Below are 27,480 nucleotides of genomic sequence, written 5' to 3'. Positions count from 1 at the left end.
CCTTAATGCCTTAAGTTTAGCAAATATAGTGCCAATGTGTTCTCCATCCCTCCTTAAAACACTTAGCCACTTGTCTTTGTCCGGATACGTATTTCACCGGGAGGCAAAGTGCTCCCGAACAGGAGACTTAAAGGGGAACATTATCACCAGACCTATGTAAGCGTCAATATATAACTTGATGGTGCAGAAAAAAGACCATCTATTTTTTAACCGATTTCCGAACTCTAAATGGGTGAATTTTGGCGAATTAAACTCCTTTCTATTATTCGCACTTAGAGCGACCTTGGTAGTCAGTCCGCCATTTTCTCAAACACATTACAAACAACGAGTCAAATCATCTCTGCAATTTTCCGTTTTTTCGACTGTTTTCCGTACCTTGGAGACATCATGCCTCGTCGGTGTGTTGTCGGAGGGTGTAACAACACGATCAGGGATGGATTAAAGTTGACTTACGTGGAGTGTGCATCGATTAGCACGGCATGCTAATCAATGCTAACATGCTATTTAGGCTAGCTGTATGTACATTTGTAGCTATATTTGCATCCAGCCTTTCCCTCCACCCACATTTAACGCCAAACAAACACTTACCAATCGACGGATTTAAGTTGCTCCAGTGTCAAAAGATGCGAAAGTCCCTCGTTTGGTCTGCACATTTTACCGGCGATGCTAAGACAGACATGGCACAGAGATGTATGGACATCCTGCGACACTCAAAGCAGATTCATTCCCAATGATAAAGTCAATGAAATCACAAATGTGAGTTTTGTTGATGTTATTGACTTATGTGCTAATCAGACATATTTGGTCGCGGCATGACTGCCAGCTAATCAATGCTAACATGCTATTTAGGCTAGCTGTATGTACATTTGTAGCTATATTTGCATCCAGCCTTTCCCTCCACCCACATTTAACGCCAAACAAACACTTACCAATCGACGGATTTAAGTTGCTCCAGTGTCAAAAGATGCGAAAGTCCCTCGTTTGGTCTGCACTTTTTACTGGCGATGCTAAGGCAGACATGGCACAGAGATGTATGGATATCCTGCGACATTCAAAGCGGATTCATTCCCAACGATAAAGTCAACAAAATTACAAAGGTGAGTTTTGTTGATGTTATTGACTTATGTGGTAATCAGACATATTTGGTCGCAGCATGACTGCCAGCTAATCAATGCTAACATGCTATTTAGGCTAGCTGTCTGTACATTTGTAACTATATTTGCATCCAGCCTTTCCCTCCACCCATATTTAATGCCAAACAAACACTTACAAATCGATGGATTTAAGTTGCTCCAGTGTCAAAAGATGCGAAAGATCCTCGTTTTGTCTGCACATTTTACCGGCGATGCTAAGACAGACAAGGCACAAAGATGTATGGACATCCTGCGACACTCAGTAGCTATTCGCTCAATAGCTTCAGTTTCTTCTTCAATTTCGTTTTCGCTGTCTGCCTCCATACTCCAACCATCCGTTTCAATACAGCCGCTGAAATCCGAGTCTGAATCCGAGCTAATGTCGCTATATCTTGCTGTGCTATCCGCCATGTTGGCATCACTAAATGACGTCACAGGAAAATGGACGATGGATTTAAAGATACCGAAAATCAGGCACTTTAACGCCTTTTTACGGGATATTCCATGATGGGTAACATTTTTTTAAAAACTTCAAAAAACAAAATAAGCCACCGGGAACTGCTTTTTATTGGTTTTAACCCTTCTGAAATTGTGATAATGTTCCCCTTTAAACGACAGAAGCAAATCTCTCGCCTCTGGGTTCACCTCGATCGCCGCCTCTCTGCTGAATGTCCTGCCGTTCCGTCCGCTTTTAGACATAGGCTTGTGGAGGCGGATCGCAACACCGTATGTCCACTTCCTGTTCCTCACTTGAAATGTGAACTGTGCGGGGAAACGGGGCTATACCACCTTGAAGACTCTACCAACAAATGTTAAATACATTTTACTGTTACAGTCCTTAAAGGGGAACATTATCAGCAAACCTATGTAAGCGTCAATATATACCTCGATGTTGCAGAAAAAAGACCATATATTTTTTTAACCGATTTCCGAACTCTAAATGGGTGAATTTTGGCGAATTAAACGCCTTTCTATTTATCGCTCTCGGAGCGATGACGTCAGAACGTGACGTCACCTAGGTAATAAAGCCGCCATTTTCATTTTCCCAAACACATTACAAACACCAGGTCTCAGCTCTGTTATTTTCCGTTTTTTCGACTATGTTCTGGAACCTTGGAGACATCATTCCTCGTGGGTGTGTTGTCGGAGGCTGTAACAACACTAACAGGGAGGGATTCAAGTTGCACCACTGGCCCAAAGATGCGAAAGTGGCAGAAAATTGGACTGAATTTGTTCAAAATACGAGGGTGTAGGGAAAGCCGACGAAATGGTCAGTTGTTTTCGCACACTTTACCGACGATAGCTATGCTACTACAGCGATGGCAAGATTGTGTGGATATAGCGATAAAGTCAAAGAAATCTGCCGCCAGACCCCCATTGAATGTGCCGGAGTGTCTGCACATTTTACCGGCGATGCTAAGACAGACATGGCACAGAGATGTACGGATAACCTGCAGACTCATTTCCAACGATAAAGTCAACTAAATCACAAAGGTTAGTTTTCTTGATGTTGTTGACTTATGTGCTAATCAGACATACTTGGTCACGACATGACTGCCAGCTAATCGATGCTAACATGCTATTTAGGCTAGCTGTATGTACATTTGAAACTATATTTACATCCAGCGTTTCCCTCCACCCACATTTAATGCCAAACAAACACTTACCAATTGATAGATTTAAGTTGATCCAGTGTCACAAGATGCGAAACTTCCGATCGTTGGTCTGCACATTTTACCGGCGATGCTAAGGCAAACTTGGCCGAATAGCGCCAATAGCTTCGGTTTCTTCTTCAAATTCGTTTTCGCTATCTGCCTCCGTACTCCAACCATCCGTTTCAATAAATGTGTAATCTGATGAATCGCTTAAGCCGCTGAAATCCGAGTCTGAATCCGAGCTAATGTCGCTATATCTTGCTGTGCTATCCGTATTGGCATCACTGGATGACTTCACAGGAAAATGGACGATGGCTTCACAGATAGCGAAAATCAGGCACTTTAGGGATACATTTTGAAAAAAATAAAATAAGCCACTGGGAACCGACTTTTATTGGTTTTAACCCTTCTGAAATTGTGATAATGTTCCCTTTTAACAGTAGCCGATGTTGTTCCGGCTCATCAGCAAAGCTGTCAAGAAGCACAAGACAGCCAAATAGATGGCAAAAGGTCAGACCTTGACATAGTTGACATACAGCGAATGAAAGAAAGAGTGTTACTAACAACCTGACAGTCCTGAAGGCACAGTAAGACTTTTTCTTCATACACTGGCATACGGAATATTGTATTGAGCTAAAAATAAGACAACAGCCTTCCAGGAATACTTTCAGAAGCTGCGAAATGAACAACTTTATGAAAATGATCAGCTCCATGCCCTCTCAAACGAAGACAGAGTGAAAGGGGCTCCTGTGAGACGATGCTATTGTGTGCCACAACTAAGGTTTATTATCTTGCTATAATAATAAACACTCAGAAGATTCAAACTCGAGCAAAGTTTTGCTCAGTCCATTGACGATATATAAAAACTTGTGGAATTTTATTCCCACGTTCCTTGAAGACATCATGAACGCAAGCTGACATGATGATTGGCATGGATTATTAGCACGCCACGCATGTCGGTAACATCAACAAAGCTCCCTTTTGTGCATTCACGCACAGCATAAAACGTTTGGTGGACAAACTGAGACTAAGGAGTGGCATTAAACACGTTTTTTTCGGAGAAAGTTGTACGTGTAAACCAGGGGTGTCAAACTCAAATACAGAGTGGGCCAAAATTTTAAACTGAACGAAGCCGCGGGCCAAAGTTGAACAACTTAACCTTTTAATAGGGACCCAAACAAGTTGTGCATTGAATATTGAACAAGCAAGGCTTATATAACTTTATAGTGACATGCCAAATCGAGGTTTGTTGTTAGAGGGGGTGTATATTGTAGTGTCCCGGAAGAGTTAGTGCTGCAAGGGATTCTGGGTATTTGTTGTGTTGTGTTGATGTTGTGTTACAGTGCGGATGTTCTCCCGAAATGTGTTTGTCATTCTTGTTTGGTGTGGGTTCACAGTGTGGTGCATATTTGTAACAGTGTTAAAGTTGTTTATAAGGCCACCCTCAGTGTGACCTGTATGGCTGTTGACCAAGTGTGCCTTGCATTCACTTGTGTGTGTGTGTGTGTGTGTGTGTGTGTGTGTGTGTGTGTGTGTGTGTGTGTGTGTGTGTGTGTGTGTGTGTTTGTGTATAGAATCCGCATATATTACGTGACTGGGCCTGCACGCTGATTGTATGGCGGAAAAGCGGACATGACAACAGGTTGTAGAGGACGCTAAAAGCAGTACCTTTAAGGCACGCCGCCGATATTGTTGTCCGAGTGGAAATCGGGAGAAATTCGGGAGAATGGTTGCCCTGGTAGATTTTCGGAGGGGGGGGGGGGGGGTCTCCTGGGAAAATTGTGAGGGTTGGCAGGTATTAGAATTAGCAGTGAATGCACCACCGCTGTATAATACCGGTGGGCCAAGATTAGTAGGACAAAACGCCGCTGGTCAAATACTGTCACAGCATAAAACGTTTGGTGGACAAAATGAGACTAAGAAGGCGTGGCATAAAACACGTCTTTCTGTGGCAGCGTCGGAAAAAGTTGTACGTGTAAAACAAATTATGGTGAGTTCATGGATCGCCAAGATTAGTAGGACAAAACGGCGCTGGCCAAATACTGTCATCAGTGAAGCATAAACACAAACATATTCAACAGTGGGCTTTCTAACATTTAGGAAGGTTTGTGTTATGTTTGTCCTCCTACAGAAACATTATTAAAAAAACATGTGAGTTCAAGGACCGCCAAGATTAGTAGGACAAAACGCCGCTGGTCAAATACTGTCACAGCATAAAACGTTTGGTGGACAAAATGAGACTAAGAAGGAGTGGCATAACACACGTCTTTCTGTGGCAGCGTCGGAAAAAGTTGTACGTGTAAAACAAACTATGGTGGGTTCAAGGACCGCCAAGATTAGTAGGACAAAACGGCGCTGGCCAAATACTGTCATCAGTGAAGCATAAACACAAACATATTACACAGTGGGCTTTCTAACATTTGGGAAGGTTTGTGTTATGTTTGTCCTCCTGCAGAAACATTATTAAAAAAACATATGAGTTCAAGGACCGCCAAGATTAGTAAAAGAAAACGCCGCAGACCAATTAGTGTCACAGCATAAAACGTTTGGTGGACAAAATGAGACTAAGAAGGAGTGGCTTAACACACGTCTTTCTGCGGCAGCGTCGGAGAAAGTTGTACGTGTAAAACAAACTATGGTGAGTTCAAGAACCACCAAGATTAGTAGGACAAAATGGCACTGGCCAAATACCGTCATCAGTGAAGCATAAACACAAACCTATTCAACAGTGGTCTTTCTAACAATTAGGAAGGTTTGTGTTATGTTTGTCCTCCTACAGAAACATTATTAAAAAAACATATGAGTTCAAGGACCGCCAAGATTAGTAGGACAAAACGCCGCTGACCAAATACTCTCACAGCATAAAACGTTTGGTGGACAAAATGAGACTGAGAAGGAGTGGCATAACACACGTCTTTCTGCGGCAGCGTCGGAGAAAGTTGTACGTGTAAAAAAAACTATGGTGGGTTCAAGGACCGCCAAGATTAGTAGGACAAAACGGCGCTGGCCAAATACTGTCATCAGTGAAGCATAAACACAAACATATTAAACAGTGGGCTTTCTAACATTTGGGAAGGTTTGTGTTATGTTTGTCCTCCTGCAGAAACATTATTAAAAAAACATATGAGTTCAAGGACCGCCAAGATTAGTAAAACAAAACGCCGCAGACCAATTAGTGTCACAGCATAAAACGTTTGGTGGACAAAATGAGACTAAGAAGGAGTGGCTTAACACACGTCTTTCTGCGGCAGCGTCGGAGAAAGTTGTACGTGTAAAACAAACTATGGTGAGTTCAAGAACCACCAAGATAAGTAGGACAAAATGGCACTGGCCAAATACCGTCATCAGTGAAGCATAAACACAAACATATTAAACAGTGGGCTTTCTAACAATTAGGAAGGTTTGTGTTATGTTTATCCTCCTAAAGAAACATTATTAAAAAAACATATGAGTTCAAGGACCGCCAAGATTAGTAGGACAAAACGCCGCTGACCAAATACTCTCACAGCGTAAAACGTTTGGTGGACAAAATGAGACTAAGGAGGAGTGGCATAAAACACGTCTTTCTGTGGCAGCGTCGGAGAAAGTTGTACGTGTAAAACAAACTATGGTGAGTTCAAGGACCGCCAAGATTAGTAGGACAAAACGCCGCTGACCAAATACTGTCATCAGGGAAGCATAAACACAAACATATTCAACAGTGGACTTTCTAACATTTAGGAAGGTTTGTGTTATGTTTGTCCTTCTACAGAAACATTCTTAAAAAAACATATTAGTTCAAGGACCGCCAAGATTAGTAGGACAAAACGGCGCTGACCAAATACTGTCACAGCGTAAAACGTTTGGTGGACAAAATGAGACTAAGAAGGAGTGGCATAACACACGTCTTTCTGTGGCAGCGTCAGAGAAAGTTGTACGTGTAAAACAAACTATGGTGAGTTCAAGAACAGCCAGGATTAGTAGGACAAAACGGCGCTGGCCAAATACTGTCATCAGTGAAGAATAAACGCAAATATATTAAACAGTGGGCTTTCTAACAATTAGGAAGGTTTGTGTTATGTTCGTCCTCCTGCAGAAACATTATTAAAAAAACATATGAGTTCAAGGACCGCTAAGATTAGTAGGACAAAAAGGCGTTGTCCAAATACTGTCACAGTATAAAAATTTTGGTGGACAAAATGAGACTAAGAAGGAGTGGCATAACACACGTCTTTCTGTGGCAGCGTCGGAGAAAGTTGTACGTGTAAAACAAACTAAGGTGAGTTCAAGGACCGCAAAAATTAGTAGGACAAAACGGCGCTGACCAAATACTGTCATCAGAGAAGCATAAACACAAACATATTCAACAGTGGGCTTTCTAACAATTAGGAAGGTTTGTGTTATGTTTGTCCTCCTACAGAAACATTATTAAAAAAACATATGAGTTCAAGGACCGCCAAGATTAGTAGGAAAAAACGGCACTGGCCAAATACTGTCACAGCATAAAACGTTTGGTGGACAAAATGAGACTAAGATGGAGTGGCATAACACACGTCTTTCTGTGGCAGCGTCGGAGAAAGTTGTACGTGTAAAACAAACTATGGTGAGTTCAAGGACCGCCAAGATTAGTAGGACAAAACGCCGCTGACCAAATACTCTCACAGCATAAAACGTTTGGTGGACAAAATGAGACTAAGAAGGAGTGGCATAAAACACGTCTTTCTGTGGCAGCGTCGGAAAAAGTTTTACGTGTAAAACAAATTATGGAGAGTTCAAGGACCGCCAAGATTAGTAGGACAAAACGGCGCTGGCCAAATACTGTCATCAGTGAAGCATAAACACAAACATATTCAACAGTGGGCTTTCTAACAATTAGGAAGGTTTGTGTTATGTTTGTCCTCCTACAGAAACATTATTAAAAAAACACATGAGTTCAAGGACCGCCAAGATTAGTAGGACAAAACGGCGCTGACCAAATACTGTTATCAGTGAAGCATAAACGCAAACATATTAAACAGTGGGCTTTCTAACATTTGGGAAGGTTTGTGTTATGTTCGTCCTCCTACAGAAACATTATTAAAATTACATATAAGTTCAAGGACCGCCAAGATTAGTAGGACAAAACGCAGCTGACCAAATACTGTCACAGAGTAAAACGTTTGGTGGACAAAATGAGACTAAGAAGGAATGGCATAACACACGTCTTTCTGTGGCAGCGTCGGGGAAAGTTGTACGTGTAAAACAAACTATGGCGAGTTCAAAGACCGCCAAGATTAGTAGGACAAAATGGCGCTGGCCAAATATTGTCATCAGTGAAGCATAAACACAAATATATTAAACAATGGGCTTTCTAACAAATAGGAAGGTTTGTGTTATGTTTGTCCTCCTACAGAAACATTATTAAAAAAACATATGAGTTCAAAGACCGTAAAGATTAGTAGGACAAAACGCCGCTGGCCAAATACTGTCACAGCATAAAACGTTTGGTGGACAAAATGAGACTGAGAAGGAGTGGCATAAAACACGTCTTTCTGTGGTAGCGTCGGAGAAAGTTGTACGTGTAAAACAAACTATGGTGGGTTCAAGGACCGCCAAGATTAGTAGGACAAAACGGCGCTGACCAAATACTGTCATCAGTGAAGCATAAACACAAACATATTAAACAGTGGGATTTCTAACAATTAGGAAGGTTTGTGTTATGTTTGTCCTCCTACAGAAACATTATTAAAAAAACATGTGAGTTCAAGGACCGCAAAGATTAGTAGGAAAAAACGGCGCTGGCCAAATACTGTCACAGCATAAAACGTTTGGTGGACAAAATGAGACTAAGATGGAGTGGCATAACACATGTGTTTCTGTGGCAGCGTCGGAGAAAGTTGTACGTGTAAAACAAACTATGGTGAGTTCAAGGACCGCCAAGATTAGTAGGACAAAACACCGCTGACTAAATACTGTCACAGCGTAAAACGTTTGGTGGACAAAATGAGACTAAGAAGGCGTGGCATAAAACACGTCTTTCTGTGGCAGCGTCGGAAAAAGTTGTACGTGTAAAACAAATTATGGTGAGTTCAAGGACCGCCAAGATTAGTAGGACAAAATGGCGCTGGCCAAATACTGTCATCAGTGAAGCATAAACACAAACATATTAAACAGTGGGCTTTCTAACAATTAGGAAGGTTTGTGTTGTGTTTGTCCTCCTACAGAAACATTATTAAAAAAACATGTGAGTTCAAGGACCGCAAAGATTAGTAGGACAAAACGCCGCTGACCAAATACTGTCACAGCATAAAACGTTTGGTGGACAAAATGAGACTGAGAAGGCGTGGCATAAAACACGTCTTTCTGTGGCAGCGTCGGAGAAAGTTGTACGTGTAAAACAAACTATGGTGGGTTCAAGGACCGCCAAGATTAGTAGGACAAAACGGCGCTAGCCAAATACTGTCATCAGTGAAGCATAAACACAAACATATTAAACAGTGGGCTTTCTAACATTTAGGAAGGTTTGTGTTATGTTTGTCCTCCTACAGAAACATTATTAAAAAAACATGTGAGTTCAACGACCGCCAAGATTAGTAGGACAAAACGCCGCTGGTCAAATACTGTCACAGCATAAAACGTTTGGTGGACAAAATGAGACTAAGAAGGAGTGGCATAACACACGTCTTTCTGTGGCAGCGTCGGAAAAAGTTGTACGTGTAAAACAAACTATGGTGGGTTCAAGGACCGCCAAGATTAGTAGGACAAAACGGCGCTGACCAAATACCGTCATCAGTGAAGCATAAACACAAACATATTAAACAGTGGGCTTTCTAACAATTAGGAAGGTTTGTGTTATGTTTATCCTCCTAAAGAAACATTATTAAAAAAACATATGAGTTCAAGGACCACCAAGATTAGTAGGACAAAACGCCGCTGACCAAATACTCTCACACCGTAAAACGTTTGGTGGACAAAATGAGACTAAGGAGGAGTGGCATAACACACGTCTTTCTGTGGCAGCGTCGGAGAAAGTTGTACGTGTAAAACAAACTATGGTGAGTTCAAGGACCGCCAAGATTAGTAGGACAAAACGCCGCTGACCAAATACTCTCACAGCGTAAAACGTTTGGTGGACAAAATGAGACTAAGGAGGAGTGGCATAACACACGTCTTTCTGTGGCAGCGTCGGAGAAAGTTGTACGTGTAAAACAAACTATGGTGGGTTCAAGGACCGCCAAGATTAGTAGGACAAAACGGCGCTGGCCAAATACTGTCATCAGTGAAGCATAAACACAAACATATTAAACAGTGGGCTTTCTAACAATTAGGAACGTTTGTGTTATGTTTGCCCTCCAACAGAAACATTATTAAAAAAACATATGAGTTCAAGGATCGCCAAGATTAGTAGGACAAAACGGCGCTGACCAAATACTGTCACAGTATAAAACATTTAGTGGACAAAATGAGACTAAGAAGGAGTGGCATAACACACGTCTTTCTGTGGCAGCGTCGGAGAAAGTTGTACGTGTAAAACAAATTATGTCGAGTTCAAGGACCGCCAAGATTAGTAGGACAAAACGCCGCTGACCAAATACTGTCATCAGGGAAGCATAAACACAAACATATTCAACAGTGGGCTTTCTAACATTTAGGAAGGTTTGTGTTATGTTTGTCCTTCTACAGAAACATTCTTAAAAAAACATATTAGTTCAAGGACCGCCAAGATTAGTAGGACAAAACGGCGCTGACCAAATACTGTCACAGCGTAAAACGTTTGGTGGACAAAATGAGACTAAGAAGGAGTGGCATAACACACGTCTTTCTGTGGCAGCGTCAGAGAAAGTTGTATGTGTAAACCAAACTATGGTGAGTTCAAGAACAGCCAGGATTAGTAGGACAAAACGGCGCTGACCAAATACTGTCATCAGTGAAGCATAAACACAAACATATTAAACAGTGGGCTTTCTAATAATTAGGAAGGTTTGTGTTATGTTTGTCCTCCTACAGAAACATTATTAAAAAAGCACATGAGTTCAAGGACCGCCAAGATTAGTAGGACAAAACGCCGCTGACCAAATACTGTCACAGCGTAAAACGTTTGGTGGACAAAATGAGACTAAGAAGGCGTGGCATTACACACGTCTTTCTGTGGCAGCGTCGGAGAAAGTTGTACGTGTAAAACAAACTATGGTGAGTTCAAGAACCGCCAAGATTAGTAGGACAAAACGGCGCTGGCCAAATACTGTCATCAGTGAAGAATAAACACAAACATTTTAAACAGTGGGCTTTCTAACAATTAGGAAGGTTTGTGTTATGTTCGTCCTCCTGCAGAAACATTATTAAAAAAACATATGAGTTCAAGGACCGCCAAGATTAGTAGGACAAAAAGGCGCTGTCCAAATACTGTCACAGTATAAAACGTTTGGTGGACAAAATGAGACTAAGAAGGAGTGGCATAACACACGTCTTTCTGTGGCAGCGTCGGAGAAAGTTGTACGTGTAAAACAAACTATGGTGAGTTCAAGGACCGCAAAAATTAGTAGGACAAAACGGCGCTGACCAAATACTGTCATCAGAGAAGCATAAACACAAACATATTCAACAGTGGGCTTTCTAACAATTAGGAAGGTTTGTGTTATGTTTGTCCTCCTACAGAAACATTATTAAAAAAACATATGAGTTCAAGGACCGCCAAGATTAGTAGGAAAAAACGGCACTGGCCAAATACTGTCACAGCATAAAACGTTTGGTAGACAAAATGAGACTAAGAACGAGTGGCATAACACACGTCTTTCTGTGGCAGCGTCGGAGAAAGTTTTACGTGTAAAACAAACTATGGTGAGTTCAAGGACCTCCAAGATTAGTAGGACAAAACGCCGCTGACCAAATACTCTCACAGCATAAAACGTTTGGTGGACAAAATGAGACTAAGAAGGAGTGGCATAAAACACGTCTTTCTGTGGCAGCGTCGGAAAAAGTTTTACGTGTAAAACAAATTATGGAGAGTTCAAGGACCGCCAAGATTAGTAGGACAAAACGGCGCTGGCCAAATACTGTCATCAGTGAAGCATAAACACAAACATATTCAACAGTGGGCTTTCTAACAATTAGGAAGGTTTGTGTTATGTTTGTCCTCCTACAGAAACATTATTAAAAAAACACATGAGTTCAAGGACCGCCAAGATTAGTAGGACAAAACGGCGCTGACCAAATACTGTTATCAGTGAAGCATAAACGCAAACATATTAAACAGTGGGCTTTCTAACATTTGGGAAGGTTTGTGTTATGTTCGTCCTCCTACAGAAACATTATTAAAATTACATATGAGTTCAAGGACCGCCAAGATTAGTAGGACAAAACGCCGCTGACCAAATACTGTCACAGAGTAAAACGTTTGGTGGACAAAATGAGACTAAGAAGGAATGGCATAACACACGTCTTTCTGTGGCAGCGTCGGAGAAAGTTGTACGTGTAAAACAAACTATGGCGAGTTCAAAGACCGCCAAGATTAGTAGGACAAAATGGCGCTGGCCAAATATTGTCATCAGTGAAGCATAAACACAAATATATTAAACAATGGGCTTTCTAACAAATAGGAAGGTTTGTGTTATGTTTGTCCTCCTACAGAAACATTATTAAAAAAACATATGAGTTCAAAGACCGTAAAGATTAGTAGGACAAAACGTTGCTGGCCAAATACTGTCACAGCATAAAACGTTTGGTGGACAAAATGAGACTGAGAAGGAGTGGCATAAAACACGTCTTTCTGTGGTAGCGTCGGAGAAAGTTGTACGTGTAAAACAAACTATGGTGGGTTCAAGGACCGCCAAGATTAGTAGGACAAAACGGCGCTGACCAAATACTGTCATCAGTGAAGAATAAACGCAAATATATTAAACAGTGGGCTTTCAAACAATTAGGAAGGTTTGTGTTATGTTTGTCCTCCTACAGAAACATTATTTAAAAAACATATGAGTTCAAGGACCGCCAAGATTAGTAGGAAAAAACGGCGCTGGCCAAATACTGTCACAGCATAAAACGTTTGGTGGACAAAATGAGACTAAGATGGATTGGCATAACACACGTCTTTCTGTGGCAGCGTCGGAGAAAGTTGTACGTGTAGAACAAACTATGGTGAGTTCAAGGACCGCCAAGATTAGTAGGACAAAACACCGCTGACTAAATACTGTCACAGCGTAAAACGTTTGGTGGACAAAATGAGACTGAGAAGGAGTGGCATAAAACACGTCTTTCTGTGGTAGCGTCGGAGAAAGTTGTACGTGTAAAACAAACTATGGTGAGTTCAAGAACAGCCAGGATTAGTAGGACAAAACGGCGCTGGCCAAATACTGTCATCAGTGAAGAATAAACGCAAATATATTAAACAGTGGGCTTTCTAACAATTAGGAAGGTTTGTGTTATGTTCGTCCTCCTGCAGAAACATTATTAAAAAAACATATGAGTTCAAGGACCGCTAAGATTAGTAGGACAAAAAGGCGTTGTCCAAATACTGTCACAGTATAAAAATTTTGGTGGACAAAATGAGACTAAGAAGGAGTGGCATAACACACGTCTTTCTGTGGCAGCGTCGGAGAAAGTTGTACGTGTAAAACAAACTAAGGTGAGTTCAAGGACCGCAAAAATTAGTAGGACAAAACGGCGCTGACCAAATACTGTCATCAGAGAAGCATAAACACAAACATATTCAACAGTGGGCTTTCTAACAATTAGGAAGGTTTGTGTTATGTTTGTCCTCCTACAGAAACATTATTAAAAAAACATATGAGTTCAAGGACCGCCAAGATTAGTAGGAAAAAACGGCACTGGCCAAATACTGTCACAGCATAAAACGTTTGGTGGACAAAATGAGACTAAGATGGAGTGGCATAACACACGTCTTTCTGTGGCAGCGTCGGAGAAAGTTGTACGTGTAAAACAAACTATGGTGAGTTCAAGGACCGCCAAGATTAGTAGGACAAAACGCCGCTGACCAAATACTCTCACAGCATAAAACGTTTGGTGGACAAAATGAGACTAAGAAGGAGTGGCATAAAACACGTCTTTCTGTGGCAGCGTCGGAAAAAGTTTTACGTGTAAAACAAATTATGGAGAGTTCAAGGACCGCCAAGATTAGTAGGACAAAACGGCGCTGGCCAAATACTGTCATCAGTGAAGCATAAACACAAACATATTCAACAGTGGGCTTTCTAACAATTAGGAAGGTTTGTGTTATGTTTGTCCTCCTACAGAAACATTATTAAAAAAACACATGAGTTCAAGGACCGCCAAGATTAGTAGGACAAAACGGCGCTGACCAAATACTGTTATCAGTGAAGCATAAACGCAAACATATTAAACAGTGGGCTTTCTAACATTTGGGAAGGTTTGTGTTATGTTCGTCCTCCTACAGAAACATTATTAAAATTACATATACATAAGTTCAAGGACCGCCAAGATTAGTAGGACAAAACGCAGCTGACCAAATACTGTCACAGAGTAAAACGTTTGGTGGACAAAATGAGACTAAGAAGGAATGGCATAACACACGTCTTTCTGTGGCAGCGTCGGGGAAAGTTGTACGTGTAAAACAAACTATGGCGAGTTCAAAGACCGCCAAGATTAGTAGGACAAAATGGCGCTGGCCAAATATTGTCATCAGTGAAGCATAAACAAAAATATATTAAACAATGGGCTTTCTAACAAATAGGAAGGTTTGTGTTATGTTTGTCCTCCTACAGAAACATTATTAAAAAAACATATGAGTTCAAAGACCGTAAAGATTAGTAGGACAAAACGCCGCTGGCCAAATACTGTCACAGCATAAAACGTTTGGTGGACAAAATGAGACTGAGAAGGAGTGGCATAAAACACGTCTTTCTGTGGTAGCGTCGGAGAAAGTTGTACGTGTAAAACAAACTATGGTGGGTTCAAGGACCGCCAAGATTAGTAGGACAAAACGGCGCTGACCAAATACTGTCATCAGTGAAGCATAAACACAAACATATTAAACAGTGGGATTTCTAACAATTAGGAAGGTTTGTGTTATGTTTGTCCTCCTACAGAAACATTATTAAAAAAACATGTGAGTTCAAGGACCGCAAAGATTAGTAGGAAAAAACGGCGCTGGCCAAATACTGTCACAGCATAAAACGTTTGGTGGACAAAATGAGACTAAGATGGAGTGGCATAACACATGTGTTTCTGTGGCAGCGTCGGAGAAAGTTGTACGTGTAAAACAAACTATGGTGAGTTCAAGGACCGCCAAGATTAGTAGGACAAAACACCGCTGACTAAATACTGTCACAGCGTAAAACGTTTGGTGGACAAAATGAGACTAAGAAGGCGTGGCATAAAACACGTCTTTCTGTGGCAGCGTCGGAAAAAGTTGTACGTGTAAAACAAATTATGGTGAGTTCAAGGACCGCCAAGATTAGTAGGACAAAATGGCGCTGGCCAAATACTGTCATCAGTGAAGCATAAACACAAACATATTAAACAGTGGGCTTTCTAACAATTAGGAAGGTTTGTGTTGTGTTTGTCCTCCTACAGAAACATTATTAAAAAAACATGTGAGTTCAAGGACCGCAAAGATTAGTAGGACAAAACGCCGCTGACCAAATACTGTCACAGCATAAAACGTTTGGTGGACAAAATGAGACTGAGAAGGCGTGGCATAAAACACGTCTTTCTGTGGCAGCGTCGGAGAAAGTTGTACGTGTAAAACAAACTATGGTGGGATCAAGGACCGCCAAGATTAGTAGGACAAAACGGCGCTAGCCAAATACTGTCATCAGTGAAGCATAAACACAAACATATTAAACAGTGGGCTTTCTAACATTTAGGAAGGTTTGTGTTATGTTTGTCCTCCTACAGAAACATTATTAAAAAAACATGTGAGTTCAACGACCGCCAAGATTAGTAGGACAAAACGCCGCTGGTCAAATACTGTCACAGCATAAAACGTTTGGTGGACAAAATGAGACTAAGAAGGAGTGGCATAACACACGTCTTTCTGTGGCAGCGTCGGAAAAAGTTGTACGTGTAAAACAAACTATGGTGGGTTCAAGGACCGCCAAGATTAGTAGGACAAAACGGCGCTGACCAAATACCGTCATCAGTGAAGCATAAACACAAACATATTAAACAGTGGGCTTTCTAACAATTAGGAAGGTTTGTGTTATGTTTATCCTCCTAAAGAAACATTATTAAAAAAACATATGAGTTCAAGGACCACCAAGATTAGTAGGACAAAACGCCGCTGACCAAATACTCTCACACCGTAAAACGTTTGGTGGACAAAATGAGACTAAGGAGGAGTGGCATAACACACGTCTTTCTGTGGCAGCGTCGGAGAAAGTTGTACGTGTAAAACAAACTATGGTGAGTTCAAAGACCGCCAAGATTAGTAGGACAAAACGCCGCTGACCAAATACTCTCACAGCGTAAAACGTTTGGTGGACAAAATGAGACTAAGGAGGAGTGGCATAACACACGTCTTTCTGTGGCAGCGTCGGAGAAAGTTGTACGTGTAAAACAAACTATGGTGGGTTCAAGGACCGCCAAGATTAGTAGGACAAAACGGCGCTGGCCAAATACTGTCATCAGTGAAGCATAAACACAAACATATTAAACAGTGGGCTTTCTAACAATTAGGAACGTTTGTGTTATGTTTGCCCTCCAACAGAAACATTATTAAAAAAACATATGAGTTCAAGGATCGCCAAGATTAGTAGGACAAAACGGCGCTGACCAAATACTGTCACAGTATAAAACATTTAGTGGACAAAATGAGACTAAGAAGGAGTGGCATAACACACGTCTTTCTGTGGCAGCGTCGGAAAAAGTTGTACGTGTAAAACAAATTATGTCGAGTTCAAGGACCGCCAAGATTAGTAGGACAAAACGCCGCTGACCAAATACTGTCATCAGGGAAGCATAAACACAAACATATTCAACAGTGGGCTTTCTAACATTTAGGAAGGTTTGTGTTATGTTTGTCCTTCTACAGAAACATTCTTAAAAAAACATATTAGTTCAAGGACCGCCAAGATTAGTAGGACAAAACGGCGCTGACCAAATACTGTCACAGCGTAAAACGTTTGGTGGACAAAATGAGACTAAGAAGGAGTGGCATAACACACGTCTTTCTGTGGCAGCGTCAGAGAAAGTTGTATGTGTAAACCAAACTATGGTGAGTTCAAGAACAGCCAGGATTAGTAGGACAAAACGGCGCTGACCAAATACTGTCATCAGTGAAGCATAAACACAAACATATTAAACAGTGGGCTTTCTAATAATTAGGAAGGTTTGTGTTATGTTTGTCCTCCTACAGAAACATTATTAAAAAAGCACATGAGTTCAAGGACCGCCAAGATTAGTAGGACAAAACGCCGCTGACCAAATACTGTCACAGCGTAAAACGTTTGGTGGACAAAATGAGACTAAGAAGGCGTGGCATAACACACGTCTTTCTGTGGCAGCGTCGGAGAAAGTTGTACGTGTAAAACAAACTATGGTGAGTTCAAGAACCGCCAAGATTAGTAGGACAAAACGGCGCTGGCCAAATACTGTCATCAGTGAAGAATAAACACAAACATATTAAACAGTGGGCTTTCTAACAATTAGGAAGGTTTGTGTTATGTTCGTCCTCCTGCAGAAACATTATTAAAAAAACATATGAGTTCAAGGACCGCCAAGATTAGTAGGACAAAAAGGCGCTGTCCAAATACTGTCACAGTATAAAACGTTTGGTGGACAAAATGAGACTAAGAAGGAGTGGCATAACACACGTCTTTCTGTGGCAGCGTCGGAGAAAGTTGTACGTGTAAAACAAACTATGGTGAGTTCAAGGACCGCAAAAATTAGTAGGACAAAACGGCGCTGACCAAATACTGTCATCAGAGAAGCATAAACACAAACATATTCAACAGTGGGCTTTCTAACAATTAGGAAGGTTTGTGTTATGTTTGTCCTCCTACAGAAACATTATTAAAAAAACATATGAGTTCAAGGACCGCCAAGATTAGTAGGAAAAAACGGCACTGGCCAAATACTGTCACAGCATAAAACGTTTGGTAGACAAAATGAGACTAAGAACGAGTGGCATAACACACGTCTGTCTGTGGCAGCGTCGGAGAAAGTTTTACGTGTAAAACAAACTATGGTGAGTTCAAGGACCGCCAAGATTAGTAGGACAAAACGCCGCTGACCAAATACTCTCACAGCATAAAACGTTTGGTGGACAAAATGAGACTAAGAAGGAGTGGCATAAAACACGTCTTTCTGTGGCAGCGTCGGAAAAAGTTTTACGTGTAAAACAAATTATGGAGAGTTCAAGGACCGCCAAGATTAGTAGGACAAAACGGCGCTGGCCAAATACTGTCATCAGTGAAGCATAAACACAAACATATTCAACAGTGGGCTTTCTAACAATTAGGAAGGTTTGTGTTATGTTTGTCCTCCTACAGAAACATTATTAAAAAAACACATGAGTTCAAGGACCGCCAAGATTAGTAGGACAAAACGGCGCTGACCAAATACTGTTATCAGTGAAGCATAAACGCAAACATATTAAACAGTGGGCTTTCTAACATTTGGGAAGGTTTGTGTTATGTTCGTCCTCCTACAGAAACATTATTAAAATTACATATGAGTTCAAGGACCGCCAAGATTAGTAGGACAAAACGCCGCTGACCAAATACTGTCACAGAGTAAAACGTTTGGTGGACAAAATGAGACTAAGAAGGAATGGCATAACACACGTCTTTCTGTGGCAGCGTCGGAGAAAGTTGTACGTGTAAAACAAACTATGGCGAGTTCAAAGACCGCCAAGATTAGTAGGACAAAATGGCGCTGGCCAAATATTGTCATCAGTGAAGCATAAACACAAATATATTAAACAATGGGCTTTCTAACAAATAGGAAGGTTTGTGTTATGTTTGTCCTCCTACAGAAACATTATTAAAAAAACATATGAGTTCAAAGACCGTAAAGATTAGTAGGACAAAACGTTGCTGGCCAAATACTGTCACAGCATAAAACGTTTGGTGGACAAAATGAGACTGAGAAGGAGTGGCATAAAACACGTCTTTCTGTGGTAGCGTCGGAGAAAGTTGTACGTGTAAAACAAACTATGGTGGGTTCAAGGACCGCCAAGATTAGTAGGACAAAACGGCGCTGACCAAATACTGTCATCAGTGAAGCATAAACACAAACATATTAAACAGTGGGCTTTCAAACAATTAGGAAGGTTTGTGTTATGTTTGTCCTCCTACAGAAACATTATTTAAAAAACATATGAGTTCAAGGACCGCCAAGATTAGTAGGAAAAAACGGCGCTGGCCAAATACTGTCACAGCATAAAACGTTTGGTGGACAAAATGAGACTAAGATGGATTGGCATAACAAACGTCTTTCTGTGGCAGCGTCGGAGAAAGTTGTACGTGTAGAACAAACTATGGTGAGTTCAAGGACCGCCAAGATTAGTAGGACAAAACACCGCTGACTAAATACTGTCACAGCGTAAAACGTTTGGTGGACAAAATGAGACTAAGAAGGCGTGGCATAAAACACGTCTTTCTGTGGCAGCGTCGGAAAAAGTTGTACGTGTAAAACAAATTATGGTGAGTTCAAGAACAGCCAGGATTAGTAGGACAAAATGGCGCTGGCCAAATACTGTCATCATTGAAGCATAAACACAAACATATTAAACAGTGGGCTTTCTAACAATTAGGAAGGTTTGTGTTGTGTTTGTCCTCCTACAGAAACATTATTAAAAAAACATGTGAGTTCAAGGACCGCAAAGATTAGTAGGACAAAACGCCGCTGACCAAATACTGTCACAGCGTAAAACGTTTGTTGGACAAAATGAGACTAAGAAGGAGTGGCATAACACACGTCTTTCTGTGGCAGCGTCGGAGAAAGTTGTACGTGTAAAACAAACTATGGTGAGTTCAAAGACAGCCAAGATTAGTAGGACAAAATGGCGCTGGCCAAATACTGTCATCAGTGAAGCATAAACACAAACATATTAAACAGTGGGCTTTCTAACAATTAGGAAGGTTTGTGTCATGTTTGTCCTCCTACAGAAACATTATTAAAAAAACATATGAGTTCAAGGACCACCAAGATTAGTAGGACAAAACGCCGCTGACCAAATACTGTCACAGCATAAAACGTTTGGTGGACAAAATGAGACTGAGAAGGCGTGGCATAAAACACGTCTTTCTGTGGCAGCGTCGGAGAAAGTTGTACGTGTAAAACAAACTAAGGTGGGTTCAAGGACCGCCAAGATTAGTAGGACAAAACGGCGCTGGCCAAATACTGTCATCAGTGAAGCATAAACACAAACATATTCAACAGTGGGCTTTCTAACTTTTAGGAAGGTTTGTGTTATGTTTGTCCTCCTACAGAAACATTATTAAAAAAACATGTGAGTTCAACGACCGCCAAGATTAGTAGGACAAAACGCCGCTGACCAAATACTCTCACAGCATAAAACATTTGGTGGACAAAATGAGACTGAGAAGGAGTGGCATAAAACACGTCTTTCTGTGGCAGCGTCGGAGAAAGTTGTATGTTTAAAACAAACTATGGTGAGTTCAAAGACCGCCAAGATTAGTAGGACAAAATGGCGCTGGCCAAATACGGTCATCAGTGAAGCATAAACACAAATATATTAAACAATGGGCTTTCTAACAAATAGGAAGGTTTGTGTTATGTTTGTCCTCCTACAGAAACATTATTAAAAAAACATATGAGTTCAAGGACCGCCAAGATTAGTAGGACAAAACGCCGCTGACCAAATACTCTCACAGCATAAAACGTTTGGTGGACAAAATGAGACTGAGAAGGAGTGGCATAAAACACGTCTTTCTGCGGCAGCGTCGGAGAAAGTTGTACGTGTAAAACAAATTATGGTGAGTTCAAGGACCGCCAAGAGTAGTAGGACAAAACGGCACTGGCCAAATACTGCCATCATTGAAGCATAAACACAAACATATTAAACAGTGGGCTTTCTAACAAGTAGGAAGGTTTGTGTTATGTTTGTCCTCCTGCAGAAACATTATTAAAAAAACATGTGAGTTCAAGGACCGCCAAGATTAGTAGGACAAAACGCCGCTGACCAAATACTGTCACAGCATAAAACGTTCCGTGGACAAAATGAGACTAAGAAGGAGTGGCATAACACACGTCTTTCTGCGGCAGCGTCGGAGAAAGTTGTACGTGTAAAACAAACTATGGTGAGTTCAAGGACCGCCAAAATTAGTAGGACAAAACGGCGCTGGCCAAATACTGTCATCAGTGAAGCATAAACACAAACATATTCAACAGTGGGCTTTCTAACATTTAGGAAGGTTTGTGTTATGTTTGTCCTACAGAAACCCATCCATCCATTTTCCTACCGCTTACTCCCTTAGGGGTTGCGGGGGGCGCTGATGCCTATCTCAGCTACAATTGGGCGGAAGGCAGGGTACACCCTGGACAAGTCGCCACCTCATCGCAGGGCCAACATATTAAAATAACATATATAATTTACCCTACCGGTAGGAAGCCACGGGAAAGACCCAGGACACATTGGGAACACCTCGGGATCCCCCGGGAAGAGTTGGACGAAGTGGCTGTGGAGAGGGAAGTCTGGGCTTCCCTGCTTAGGCTGTTGCCCCCGTGACCCGACCTCGGATAAGCGGGAGAAGATGGATGGATGGATATATTTTACCCCTATCTTTTTCCATTTTTGAAAAAGCTCCAAGGAGCCACAAGGGCGGCTTTTACACAACTGAAAAAAAATATGCAAGTGAACATTTTAAATAAATAATTCATTCAAAATAATTACCCGAGTAAATCTTAACTACCTTCATGCTTCACCAGATGTTGTTGTTTATTTTTGTTTTTATTTGGAATTCCATCATAAAATGTTTTATTTAAGTTCAAATGTATCTTTTTTACCAACAGTACAAACATATGGCCGACAACATCAAAGACATTAAAGGATAGAAGAAACAATAGTCTTAATGTGTCGCACTATATAAAAGTACAAATGCTGCATTCAGGATGTGGGAAATTTCTGACCTTCAAGTAGAAAATGTGCATTTGGAACGTCTTTGGACAAGATGAATAAATGTGATGTCCAAAAAACTATAATGTGCTAAATTATAGTTTGATCACCTGTAGGTTGTAGTTGTGTTGTTCTCCAAAAATCCATTCATTAATAAATATAATATAATTTTGTTCTCTCTCTATTCTGCCCTCTCTTTTAGATATTCCGCCGAGCAGATAAAAATGGTAAGTTGAATAATAATTCCTTTATCTGACCCAATATGATTTAGCACTGTTTTATCAAATATGAATAGGAACATTTTAGTATCTTTTAAATGTATTATTTTTCTTTTTTAACTCATTTTAATCATGGTACAAACATGCATGATATGATGAGAATTCTTACAAACCCTGTTTCCATATGAGTTGGGAAATTGTGTCAGATGTAAATATAAACAGAATACAATGATTTGCAAATCATTTTCAACCCATATTCAGTTGAATATGCTACAAAGACAACATATTTGATGTTCAAATTTTTGGGGACAAATAATCATTAACTTTAGAATTTGATTCCAACAACACGTGACAAAGAAGTTGGGAAAGGTGGCAATAAATACTGATAAAGTTGAGGAATGCTCATCAAACACTTATTGGGAACATCCCAAAGGTGTGCTGGCTAATTGGGAAGGGGTGGGTGCCATGATTAAGTATTAAAACAGCTTCCCAAAAACTGCTCAGTCTTTCACAAAAAAAGGATGGGGCGAGGTACACCCCTTTGTTCACAACTGCGTGAGCAAATAGTCAAACAGTTTACAAACAACGTTTCTCAAAGTGCAATTGCAAGAAATTTAGGGATTTCAACATCTATGGTCCATAATATCATCAAAAGGTTCAGAGAATCTGGAGAAATCACTCCACGTAAGCGGCATGGCCGGAAACCAACATTGAATGACCGTGACCTTCGATCCCTCAGACGGCAATGCATCAAAAACCGTCATCAATCTCAAAAGGATATCACCACATGGGCTCAGCAACACTTCCTAAAACCACTGTCACTAAATACAGTTTGTCGCTATATCTACAAGTGCAAGTTAAAGCTCTACTATGCAAAGCGAAATACATTTTATCAACAACATCCAGAAACACCGCCGGCTTCTCTGGGCCTGAGATCATCTAAGATGGACTGATCCAATGTGGAAAAGTGTTCTGTGGTCTGACGAGTCCACATTTCAAATTGTTTTCGAAAATATTCAACATCGTGTCATCCGGACCAAAGGGGAAGCGAACCATCCAGACTGTTATCGACGCAAAGTTCAAAAGCCAGCATCTGTGATGGTATGGGGGTGCATTAGTGCCCAAGGCATGGGTAACTTACACATCCGTGAAGGCACCATTAATGCTGAAAGGTACATACAGGTTTTGGAACAACATATGCTGGCATCTAAGCGCCGTCTTTTTCGTGGACGCCCCTACTTATTTCAGCAAGACAATGCCAAGCCACATTCAGCACGTGTTACAACAGCGTGGCTCCGTAGAAAAAGAGTGCGGGTACTTTCCTGGCCCGCCTGCAGTCCAGACCTGACTGTGATTACTGATACTATGTTACTAAGTTGACAACACAGCTTTGTCTTCTTATTCTCTGGCGGACCCACCTCTGGCGTAAAGGTGCGTTATAATGTGTTTATGAGCGAGAACAAACGGGTAGCGCCAATTCTTTTTGTCTGTCATACTCTGTATTATTTTAATAGGCAGCCTTATTGGTAAGGTCATCACACATTGCTCTTTATTATGCATTATCTTTTGCCTTTTCCTGTCGCCACAGCAAATTAAACACATGATGGATTTTTTTTTTTAATTGTTTTTATTCATTTCATTACACCGGATGACCTTTAACAATGCCATTTGTCTAGACTCGGCACCAGCATTGAACATTTCCTAAGGCTGGGTATTGGGGCCTGCACGAACAGAGCACTCCTTATGTTTAATATAACTAGTAACTGTGATTTAAAAAGTCGATAGTCTAATCAGGCTGTAATTTTCTTAAAGAATTACACTTAAAGGGCTCCTCTACTGTTGACAACATTGTAATTTATTTCCTAGTTCTTGTTATGATCCGCGGCTCGGATCATGTCATATTCTGGTTTTTGTTCTGTTTTGTATCAAATCCTGTTAGTGTTTTGTCTTCCTTAGTTCCTGGTGGCACTTCCTGTTTTGTTCCATTTCCATAGCAGTGCATTTGTGTCACCTGCCGTTTGTCTTTCGCGCGCACCTGACTTTTGATCATCCCTTCTATTTAAGCCTGCCCTTTTTGTTCCTTCGGTCTCGCAGTCTAAACAAATTTGCTTTTGATGCAACAGGGGACGTCGCTATCCCTCATTGTGGTAAATACCTTTTTGAACGCGTTAGCCTCCACGCTATTCCTTCCTTTGTTTATTTCCCTAGCTCACATGCTAGCGTCTTTTGTTCCTTCTAGCTCACAGGCTAGTTCTGTTGGTTTTGTATATAGTGCCTTTGTGCAAGTCTTTTTGTTCTTAGTCTATTTTTGTAGTTGTAAATAAATCATCATCCTTACCTTCACGCTGTGTCCAATCCGCTTGCATCCACAAGAGAACAAAAACCACACCACGATGCCAGCCAAACGTCACAGTTCTGGACCTAAAAATTATATCCACATGTAAAATTCCCGTTAAAATAGACACAATAGTGAATTGGGGCTTGTTTAGCAGAAGACTGGGGGCAACTTCATATTGCCATATGTGTTTTGGTAGCATCATCATCCCGATTCACGACATTTTTGCGCGGAATTGGAAGGAATAATTAAATACGTTGCATCTTGAAGGTATTTACAGCACTTTGCTTTTTCTACATTTTATGTTACAGCCTTATTCCAAAATTGAATAAATTCACATTTTTCCTCAACAATACACATGCAATAAATACCCCAAAATGACAATGTGAGAACGTTTTTTCTTATAGAAATGTATTAAGACATTACAAACTAAGCAATCACATGTACACACAATTGTGTTAAAAAAAGTTTATATCCAATTGTAAAGAACATAATGTCAAGGCTGTCTTGAGTTTCCAATAATTTCTTCAACTCTTATTTTTTTGTGATAGAGTGATTGGAGCACATACTTGTTGGTCACAAAAAAACGTTCATGAAGTTTGGTTCTTTTATGAATTTATTATGGGTCTACTGAAAATGTGACCAAATCTGCTGGGTCAAAAGTATACATACAGCTATGTAAATATTTATTTACATGTCCCCTTGGCAAGTTTCACTGCAATAAGGCGCTTTTGTTAGCCATCCACAAGCTTCTGGGAAGTTTCTGGTTAATTTTTTTGACCACTCGTCTTGACAAAATTGGTGCAGTTCAGCTAAATTTGCTAGTTTTTTTACATTGACTTGTTTCTTCAGCATTGTCCGCATGTTTAAATGAAAACTTTGGGAAGGCCATTCTTAAACCTTAATTGTAGCCTGATTTAGCCATTCCTTTACCACTTTTGACGTGTGTTTTGGATCAGTTTCCTGTTGAAACACCCACCTGTGCCCAAGACCCAACCTCTGAGCTGGTGGTTTTAAGTTGTCCTGGAGAATTTGGAGGTAATCCTCCTTTTCCATTGTCCCATTAACTCTCTGTAAAGCACCAGTTCCATTGGCAGCAAAACAGACCCAGAGCATACTACTACCACCACCATGCTTGACAGTATAGATGGTGTTCCAAGGATTAAAGACCACACTTTTTCTCCTCCAAACATATTGCTGGGTATTGTGGCCAAACAGCTCGATTTTTATTTCATCTGACCACATAACTTTTCCTCCAGAAGGTCTTATCTTTGTCCATGTGAAACTTGCCAAGGGACATTTAACCAAATGTTAACATTGCTGAATGCATACTTTTGACCTAGCACAGGGGTCGGGAACTTTTTTGGCTGAGAGAGCCAAGAATCCAAATATTTTAAAATATATTTCCGCAAGAGCCGTATAATATTTTTTTCGACATTGAACACAACTAAACCTGTGCATTTTTAAGTGAGACCAATTTTTACCGTATAGTAAGTCTCTTATTCTTTGTAATAACATTGTTATTCTGAAGCTAACTTTGGAGGGGGGCGTGGTATGCGGGCCTGCAGCGAAGCGGGGTGTGCCACGACCGGCCTCGAAATCAGCGACAGGTGCGTTGATAGCCCACCTGGGCCTTGTTATCTAATCACCTGTCGCCCGTCAGGAGGAGAGACAGGGTTGGGGCTGGAGCCAGAGCGCGAGCGAGAACGAAAGAGAAAAAGACAATTGCTGGAAAGCAACGGAGAGACTTATTGAAAAATAAAAAATATTCCAACCCTGAAACAGGCTCTCATGTCGGTACTTGGTGGTCTGAAGAACCCCCCGGGAGGGCATACCCTAAACTAACTAATAATAAATAAATCACTTCTTACCCTTAATGCAACTTCTTGAAAAAGTGCGGTAGATAAAAAGGATGGATGGATTCAAATGCATGAGCATGTTTTATATTTTGAACGTTATTTTTATCACTTTGATTACAAGTGGAATTATTCATGACTTGTCGTGTTAAGCAGTGTCAGCTCAGATTTATCCGAGAGCCAGATGCAGTCATCAAAAGAGCCACATCTGGCTCCCGAGCCATAGGTTTCCTATTCTGACTTAGCAGATTTGGTCACATTTTCAGTAAACCCATAATAAACTCATAAAAGAACCAAACTTCATGAATGTTTTTTTTTTGTGACCAACAAGTAAGTGCTCCAATCACTCTATCACAACAAAATAAGAGTTGTAGAAATTATTGGAAACTCAAGACAGCCATGACATTATGTTATTTTACAAGTGTATGTAAACTTTTGACCACGACTGTAAGTATTCACAGTATTTGCCGTGGAGCTCAAAGGTGAGCTCAGGGGCTTCCTGTTTCAACTGATCGTCCTTGAGATGTTCCTTACAGTTAAATTGGAGTCCACCTGGGGTAAATTCAGTTGGTTGGACATGATTTGGAAAGGCACACGCCTGTCTATATTTAGAACCCATACTTGACAGTGCATGTCAGAGCACAAACAAAACATTACAGTTGTGATCAAAATTATTCAACTCCCACACAATTTTGGTGTTTTAGCAAGTTGGACATTCATTCCGTATGTTGTTTCTAGTCATATCAAATAAAGATGTGTCAAATAGACAAATGCAACTTAAATTGTAACACTGTATTTTACAAAATACCAAAAAAAGACATTTTTCTTGATATCTCATTGACAAAAGTATTCAACCCCCTAGTTACATGCATCTTTAGTACTTAGTAGAACACCCTTTGGCAGTAATGACATCCTTCAAAGGTGATACATAAGTGGACACAAGCTTCTTGCAACCATCTACAGGTATTTTAGCCCATTCCTCTTGGGCAAAGGCCTCCAGTTCATTCATATTCTTGGGCTTGCGTGCTGCAACTGCCTTCTTCAAGTCCCACCACAGCTTTTCTAGAGGATTTAGGTCTGGCGACTGTGAAGGCCACTCCAGAGTCTTCCAGCCCTTCTTCTGCAACCACTCTAATGTTGATTTCGATTTATGCTTGGGATCGTTGTCCTGTTGGAAGGTCCAACGTCTCCCAAGCCTCAGCTTCGTCACTGACTTCATGACATTTGCAGCTAATATATCCTGCTAGGAAGTAGAATTCATAATGCCT

At 40.8% G+C, this 27,480-nt stretch overlaps 1 protein-coding gene and 1 long non-coding RNA gene across 2 annotated transcripts in view; one reads left to right on the top strand and one right to left on the bottom strand.

Moving 5' to 3' along the window:
• Positions 1-27,480, top strand: part of necab3 (N-terminal EF-hand calcium binding protein 3) — a 94,071-nt gene that overhangs the window by 11,009 nt on the left and 55,582 nt on the right. The window contains exon 2 of the mRNA XM_061889440.1: positions 22,006-22,030. Coding sequence (XP_061745424.1) covers positions 22,006-22,030 — 25 coding nt within the window. The remainder of the gene's footprint in view (positions 1-22,005; positions 22,031-27,480) is intronic.
• The window catches only part of LOC133544278 (uncharacterized), a 63,032-nt gene continuing 59,909 nt past the window's right edge, over positions 24,358-27,480 (bottom strand). Inside the window, exon 4 of the long non-coding RNA XR_009804617.1 lies at positions 24,358-24,442. This is a non-coding gene — a long non-coding RNA (uncharacterized LOC133544278). The remainder of the gene's footprint in view (positions 24,443-27,480) is intronic.

Source organism: Nerophis ophidion, linkage group LG02 (assembly GCF_033978795.1).
Source record: "Nerophis ophidion isolate RoL-2023_Sa linkage group LG02, RoL_Noph_v1.0, whole genome shotgun sequence".
NCBI lineage: Eukaryota > Metazoa > Chordata > Actinopteri > Syngnathiformes > Syngnathidae > Nerophis > Nerophis ophidion.
The sequence above is the reverse complement of the archived record's forward strand: the minus strand, read 5'-3'. Positions and strand labels throughout refer to the sequence as shown.